The 8,772-nt window shown below is 36.0% G+C and overlaps 1 protein-coding gene across 2 annotated transcripts in view; it reads right to left on the reverse strand.

Annotated features, from left to right (window-relative positions):
• LOC110464973 (calcium channel flower homolog) overlaps positions 1-8,772 on the reverse strand; it is a 19,407-nt gene continuing 10,635 nt past the window's right edge. For both annotated transcript variants that reach the window (XM_021520497.1, XM_021520498.1), the window contains exons 5-7: positions 8,672-8,772; positions 7,896-8,044; positions 1-5,308 (exon numbers count right to left, since the gene is read on the reverse strand). In XM_021520497.1, coding sequence (XP_021376172.1) covers positions 7,927-8,044; positions 8,672-8,772 — 219 coding nt within the window. In that variant the 3' untranslated portion in view covers positions 1-5,308; positions 7,896-7,926. The remainder of the gene's footprint in view (positions 5,309-7,895; positions 8,045-8,671) is intronic.

Genomic DNA, 8,772 nt, shown 5'->3' on the forward strand with positions numbered 1-8,772 from the left:
CTAATTTATCTCCCTTTATTGCACTTGGTCACAGATATAACTATATAACACATTAAGGATAACTCCCAACAACAAAGCATTATGACACATAACAAAGGCATGGCTTCTGTAGTCATCTACAACAGTTAAAACTTCAGAATGTTACATCAGTAATGCCAGCATCTGCCAGTCTTAGCCAAATAATATATTACAACACACATGCCAATAATAGCATATAATAAAAGTGTACCTGCATTTTAGTGGCCAGTACATAAGCTATAAAAATATAACTGGTTATGAATGAATGTTGTGATCAGAAGCCTGAACATTACTGCTAACCCAAATATGTTTGCCCCTCAAAATTATCTTCCACTGGCCTTTTTAACAATTTTTCCTGTCAAGTGTTGACTTCACCATCCTATTTTTAAAAGGAGCATTTCCACACCGTGAAAATTTCTACTTTCACAGTATATCAATCACAAATACAATGTATCAAGAATTGGTCCTCTTGTATGGGGTGAATATGACATGGCATGAAAATTAAACCGGAAGAAAATTCCAATTTTTCAGTAGTCTCGTGAGAAATGAATTTATTAGAATTATAAGACCAGAAGTACTGTGGAGACAATGGTAGTTCATGAATAAGTAGATGTCTGCATTCTATTGCCTCCTTCTTTGTTTCACACCAGTACAAGTGATCCGTGTCACATTTTGACATGGAGAAGTGTTGTACAAAGTCTACAAAATTTCCTAGTTTTTTTTAGTTTTTTCCAGATTAGGATACAGAACATCCATCCGTAAAAATGTATTATGTTCTTGCCTCATTCACACACAGGTACTTGTATCGATTAGAGAGGACATGTTCGTCACACATAGGTACTTGAATCGATTAGAGAGGACATGTTCGTCACACATAGGTACTTGTATTGATTAGAGAGGACATGTTCGTCACACATAGGTACTTGTATCGATTAGAGAGTACATGTTCGTCACACACAGGTACTTGTATCGATTAGAGAGTACATGTTCGTCACACACAGGTACTTGAATCGATTACAGAGGACATATTCGTTGGTCCTACAGTAACAGCACTACTGGTAGTACATTTTACAGTAGTTGCTTTCAAGGGATGATGGGGCCAACAGATTCAAGCACCTGTTCATTTAATCTTCAGGACACCCTACATTTATAATATGTAAATTGTATACCTCGGTATATAAGTGTTTTACCTGAACGTGACATTGAGCTTACATAGATCTTCAATACAACAGTTGTACAGACAACTCAAACAACATACTGGTTATGGATTTTGTATGGATAAAATATCTACAGTGAAATTTGCTATCACTCTACCATCCCCCCTAAACACATTCACAGGGTAACAACAGATACGTACAACATCATCAACAGCTAGGACATACCACTTAAATAAGAATAATTAATTCACATCAATGATACAGGCATCTGTATTAGTTCCCTGTCACATCTTCAAAACTACCCCGATAACAATCTAACACACTGACTTTCAGTGTACAACAAATACCCAAGGTCACCTGAAAAATATGGTGGAGTGTGTAATTGTGATCTAAGCATTTTATAAAGGATACAAAAACAGACATTTCCAATGAAAAACACATTCAATGTAATACATTATTTTGTACTAATATCCAAAACAGGAAATATTGATACATAAATTCTGGTGTTATAAAGGCAAGACATGTTAAATTGCAGACGAAGTGTTTATACCAAAACACACAGAACTCCCGTCATTTGTCTCTAACTAGAGTACGATAGTAATGTGTATCACGCTTGTGTAAAGAAACCAGAAGTTACGGTGCGCATGCCTGGCCACCATAGTACAATCTACCGCTTTCCTTTGGTCGGACCAGAGCAACTAGTGGTCGTCTGTGTGCATGATTTTTTGAAAGCAAGGCAGTGATTGGTTGTTGCTTATCAGCATGTGTAAGCACACTAAATGTAACAGCCCGACTATGGTAAATGGTTGACTATCAAACTGGCCCTATACATCCTTAACAAGACTAGAACATGTCTACTTCATACTAAAATATTCAAATATTTACAAACACATCTTACACATTGTGTTAGTACCCACTTACATATTAACATTAACTGTGACAATAAATTACAACTATATATCTTCTAAACTCACATAAATAACAACCTTTCTCTCTTAAATACCAATTGGGGTCTAACATAGCACATATTACCATTTTAATTTTCTTTACCATGATAATAATAGTACATCTGTACACAATCATTTAACAAGTTTGTATGCATCTGTGCTTTTGACAAATGGATTATGATATGATAAGAATAAAAGGAGAAAACAACGCATGCACCTGGTTTATTGAGCTTAACGCATAATATAATAAAAATAAAAAAAACATATCATGTCATGTCACATAACAACAACAAAAATTAAATTCCAAAGAATTGAACCAAAATGGCCTTCTGGATATTAGTTTTATGAATTATTTTATATATATAGTTAATATATCCGTATTCTGTCTTCATTCAAGTAGTGCCTTTAGATTTCTATGATGAAAAAGTTCATATTCCCAACAAAAAAACATCTTCAAAAACGATAACGACAGAGTTCTGATGTATGTGGTTGTATGTCTGAAATAACAAGAGTTCTGATGTATGTGGTTGTATGTCTGAAATAACTGTACTTGTATACCTATCACATGATGAGACGAATGGAATTTGAAAGAAATTTATAACAGTACCAAAAAGAATTTAAAAAATATATGTAGTGAAAACCATACTGATCATACAATGGGATAACTTTCAAATGTGTGTATTACAGGTTTCTATAGCATATACGTATATGTCACGTCTACTCAAACATCAAGCATAATATTGTATAAATATGTGGATTCAGTGTGTTTCATGTGTCACCTAGAGATCATATTATAAGAGATGGAAAGCATAAGACATTGTGACGTGATATTTTCATATTTTATAGAGGAATAAACATACGAGGCATGTAGCCCGGCACCATGTAGCCCGGCGCCATGTAGCCCGGCGCCATGTAGCCCAGTAGCCTGGCGCCATGTTAAGAGATGTAGGTACAAAATTACACAATCAGTATGATTTAGCTCGTATCTAAAACTAAGCTTTCATTTTGCAGAAACTGTGTTGTTTACCAATCCTGTACAAGTCAAAAGACACAATTAATTCCTAAACGATTTTTAAGCTTTACCAAATTGAAATCCACTGGCCAACAGAATAAGGCATCTCTACCTGTGGCCCCACCTAGTGCGTAAGATAACATAAGAGGTTTCCCAAGCGAATCTCAATTCATCTTAAATGGCTCTGCCGAAAAATGAAAATCAATTTGGTAAAAACAACATTTTCGTATAGGAAATATAGATTATTTTTCAAAACTTCAGTTTAACAAGGGAAAATGGAGATTCAGATCTTATACAAACAGATACAACAAAAGCAAAATACTGGTCCAGCTGTGATATCACAGATAACAAAAAATAAAAACAAGAAAATATCAATATGATATAAACAAACACAGCCACCATGACCTTCTACTAACTCTCTATTACAGCAGGTGAACCTTTATGTCATAAAAAGTATTGACCTTTCCATTGACACTTCATGTGTTATAAGAGTAGAAGTATCTTTATTACCTGAAAATATTCAGGATACATATCATTTTTATAATCTTCTCTGTATGTTTGCAGTAATGATTACAAATAATTTTATATAATTAGTAATAAAATTTTAAATAAATAAGCCTTCCACTACCTGGTAGTCAAAAATATGGCCAACAATCTTAACAATCTGACAATCCCTAAATAGAAACTGCAAAATTTTGAACATGGAAAGTATTACTGCTAGAAGCTGATGTGATAAACATGTAAAAAATGTAAAAAAAATCTTAAGCTTTAAATTTTACCTGTGACAAAACCTAGGGAAGGTAGACCTTTTAAACAGGTGATATTGACACTGATTTTTAATCTACCCTATATAGGTATACATGTATCAAGGTGACTGCAGAAAATGACCAGCATACATGTACATTTACCACCAGTATAATGTAACAAAAGCAATCAATCTGACATGATATATACAACCACAACACATTTCCTTCATGCACCATACCATTTGACAAGAAATTACATAACCAATCATTGTACAATTACAACAGTCTTTTGCAGCCAAAGGGACAACTTGTCTAAATCAGCTTCCAAAGGGCCTACCTAGCTTTCAAATGTTTCAATCTGTCTGTACTACACCGCATAGCGACCAACCTGCCTAAACCAAACTCCATAGATGCTAACTATCTAAACCACACTCGAAAGGGCTGACATAGGCACCAATCTGTCTTAAAAGACGAAATAGACACCAATTTGTCTAAAACAAGACATCATTGGGACAAATCTGTCTGAACCTGACTCCACAAGGATCACCAACCTCCATGAGGACCAATCTGTCTAAATCTGACTCCACAAGGATCACCAACCTCCACGAGGACCAATCTGTCTAAATCTGACTCCACAAGGATCACCAACCTCCACGAGGACCAATCTGTCTAAACCTGACTCCACCTACATGTGATCCAGACACTGACAGAGATCAGACACTGACAGAGATCAGACACTGACAGAGATTTCCTGATATCCTTAAATGTAGTTGTCATTGTGACAAACAAACCTCCCTGGGATCCAGACACTGACAGAGATTTCATGATATCCTTAAATGTAGTTATAATTGTGACAAACAAACCTACCTGGGATCCAGACACTGACAGAGATTTCCTGATATCTTTAAACATAATCACATACCGATATTTTATATTCATTACTGTGATTTACTTTAATACATGAACTATATCACTTTTATTTGAAGTTCAGTTCAGCAAAAAATGAAAATAAAAAAAAACCAATATTGTCACACAGAATTCTTATGGTTTTTGCTTCAATATAAACTGGTACCTGCTGACTGGTTATTTATGGTATGAAGTGAAACATTAAACCCCTCTTCACAGCCTCATTCTATCGAGACAAGGCAAACATAATTGCAACTCTTATACAATGTCTATCTATTCGGTTACAGTAGGGCATTCTAAGACCAATCATAAATCCTACACAATCACACACCGAGGACTGTCCTAGTGAGGTGAAGTATACTGACACTATTGTGTTGTGAGATATCTACATGTGATAAGTGATAATTAATCCTAGCTATGTATTCAACTGAAGTGCCTTCAGCCTCCTACACTAAAACCCTGTCATCTGATAATGTCCTCTGTCCCTGATCAGCATTAACAGGTAACATGTGGTTGTCATTTCTGTAAAACACAAACCAAAAAACATTCAATACATTACATTGTTTGATAACAAAACCACATTTACCCATTACCTCACTACTGTTGCCCATTACCTCACTACCGTTGCCCATTACCTCACTACCGTAGCCCATTACCTCACTACAGTTACCCATTACCTAACTACAGTTACCCATTACCTCACTACCATTGCCCATTACCTCACTACCGTGGCCCATTACCTCACTACAGTTACCCATTAACTCACTACCATTGCCCATTACCTCACTACCGTTGCCCATTCCCTCACTACCGTTGCCCATTACCTCACTGCCGTTGCCCATTACCTCACTACAGTTACCAATTACCTCACTACCGTTGCCCATTACCACACTACAGTTGCCCATTACCTCACTACCGTTACCCATTCCCTCACTACCGTTGCCCATTACCTCACTACAGTTCCCCATTACCTCACTGCCGTTGCCCATTACCTCACTACAGTTACTCATTACCTCACTACAGTTACCCATTACCTCACTCCCGTTGCCCATTACCTCACTACAGTTACTCATTACCTCACTACAGTTACCCATTACCTAACTACAGTTACCCATTACCTCACTACCATTGCCCATTACCTCACTACCGTTGCCCATTCCCTCACTACAGTTACCCATTACCTCACTCCCGTTGCCCATTACCTCACTACCGTTGCCCATTACCACACTACAGTTGCCCATTACCTCACTACAGTTACCAATTACCTCACTACCGTTGCCCATTACCACACTACAGTTGCCCATTACCTCACTACAGTTACCCATTACCTCACTACCGTTGCCCATCACAATGTACGTTACCAGTTAACACCAATAATAAGTACATGCACAGCTTCTATTACTTTAAATTATTTTTCATGTAATTTGGATGGACTGATCCGCTTCAGGTAAGAATAATGTTTGAATGCATTTGACTCCAAACACTGTTTACATAAGTTAACGGTACACCTTTTTTTACAAATTCAAATCTGCATGACTAAGCACAATTGTAAAGATGAATACATTATATACAAAAAATTGTGTTCCAGAGTAATTAATTATTGTTTGCTTTGAATTTCTGTAATAACTGACAGCTTCAGACACAAACACTTCAAAGGGCCTGTTATGGAAACTAGAACACTTATATACCTCCTCCATCAAGAGCCAGGGTCAAAGTCAGAGATCCACTTTCTCTTTGACCTTTGGACCCAAACGACCTTGACCATTAACCCAGTGACCCTGATCTTTGGTCAGTTGACTTATTCTTTAATTCCGACCAACTTTGCTTCATAATATCATAACAAAATGTTCATCAGTGAAAAATACAAAACTTGACCTCGACCCTTTGGACCCCAAAACCTGGACCTAAGGTCAGTTGACTCCTTTTTAAATTCGGAGCAACGTTGCTTCATAATGTCATAACAAAATGTTCATCAGTGAAAAGATACAAAATTTGACCTTGACCTCTGATCCAGTGACCTTGCCCTTTGGTCAAATGACTCCTTGTTTAATTCCCACAAACATTGCTTCAAAGTGTCATTATGAAATATTCACCAGCAAAAAATACTAAATTTTACCTTGACCTTTGAATGAGTGACCTTGACCTTAAGTCAGTTGACTCTTTATTAAATTCCGACCAAATTTGCTTCATAAAGTCATAACAAAATGTTCATCAGGGAAAAGATACAAAATTTGACCTAACCTTTGACCCAGTGACCTTGACCTTTGGTCAATTGACTCCTTGTTCAATTCTGAGCAACATTGCTTCAAAGTGTCATACCAAAAAGTTCACAAGTGAAAAGATACAAAACTTAACCTTGACCTTTGACCTAATGACCTTGACATTTGGCCAGGTTGACTCCATGTTTAATTCTTATCAACTTTGCTACATCATGTCATAACAAAATGTTCATCAGTGAAAAGATGCAAAATTTAACCTTGACCTTTGACCCAATGACCTTAACCTTTGACCTCAACTTTTTACCTCAGTGTGTCTCTTAGTTTAATTTCGAACAAATTTGCTTCATAATATCATAAAATGCTCATTAGTGAAAAGCTACAAAATTTGACCTTGACCCCTGACCCAATGACCTTGACCTTTGGTCAAATGACTCTTTGTTTAATTCTAAGCATCATTGCTTCAAGGTGTCATACCAAAATGTTCACCAGTGAAAAGATACAAAATTTAACCTTGACCTTTGAGCCAATGACCTAGACATTTGGTCAGGTTGACTCCTTGTTTAATTCTGATCAACTTTGCTGCATCATGTCATAACAAAATGTTCATCAGTGAAAAGATGCAAAATTTGACCTTGACCTTAGAACCTAATGACCTTGACATTTTACCTCAATGTGTATTTTTGTGAACTGAACATCTTGACCAAGTTTCATGTACATCGGTCAATAAATACCAAAGTTATCAGCCAGGAACAAAATTTGCAGACAGACAGAGTGATTACTATAGGGCAGCTGTATCGGCCCTATTATGAATCTTGGCTAAGCTATCATTTACCTATGGAAAAACAAGAGCCTGTAGTTAGACATGATATTGGTAGGTAATCAAGGCTGACCTTTCTATTTATAGAGTTTTAGAGACTCCTATCATTTTGGTTGAGTGTCAGGTACATGTAGATCTACTTTGTCTTCATTATCCATCAGCGTCGCTTGCATCTCCACATCATCACCTCGTGCCTTTAACTTCATCGTATCCCGATCAGCTCTGTGATACACAAGGGAGGTAATAATATGTCAATATGTTTGCAGAATCATTTTCATACATACATGCTTATAATCATAATGGAAATCAATTAAAACTTTAGTAAGTCCCTTTTGTCTAGTGACCTTGGAATTGATGTAACTTTAGAGAATCTCTATTTGTTTAGTGACCACAGCAGTGATAACAATTTCAGCCACTGTATACTTTAACAAGTCGGAGTAAAAAATCAATTGTTTACCATCATTTTATCATATCTATCAATATGCACACAATGTTACATGGACAACCCATTCAAACTTTCCCAAGTGTTATAAATTATGTAATGCTTGTTTTCACATTGATAACAGGGTAGTCATGTAATGAATATTCATAAGTTGATCTTTTAAGTGTTATTGTTTCATTATGGCAATATGTTTACTTAAAATGAAGTAACGTCAAACATATATATGATATATGACATTGAAATATTCAAAATCAATTTGACATCTTCAATAATATAAAGCATATCATGAAAAATACCTGAATATAAAAGCATTATTCAATTAAAAGAGCACTCTCAAATAAAATATATTTAATATACTATATATAAATTTTATAATGTATATCTGAGTTAACTGTTACAGTACTTACTTTCTGCCAAGGAATATCATGCCATACAAAACACCACAGACAAACACCAGAGCACTCCCAAACACTGTGGACATCCCAAAACACATCAACACTGGGGCCAG

Source organism: Mizuhopecten yessoensis, unplaced genomic scaffold, assembly GCF_002113885.1.
Source record: "Mizuhopecten yessoensis strain PY_sf001 unplaced genomic scaffold, ASM211388v2 scaffold11045, whole genome shotgun sequence".
Taxonomy (NCBI): Eukaryota; Metazoa; Mollusca; class Bivalvia; order Pectinida; family Pectinidae; genus Mizuhopecten; species Mizuhopecten yessoensis.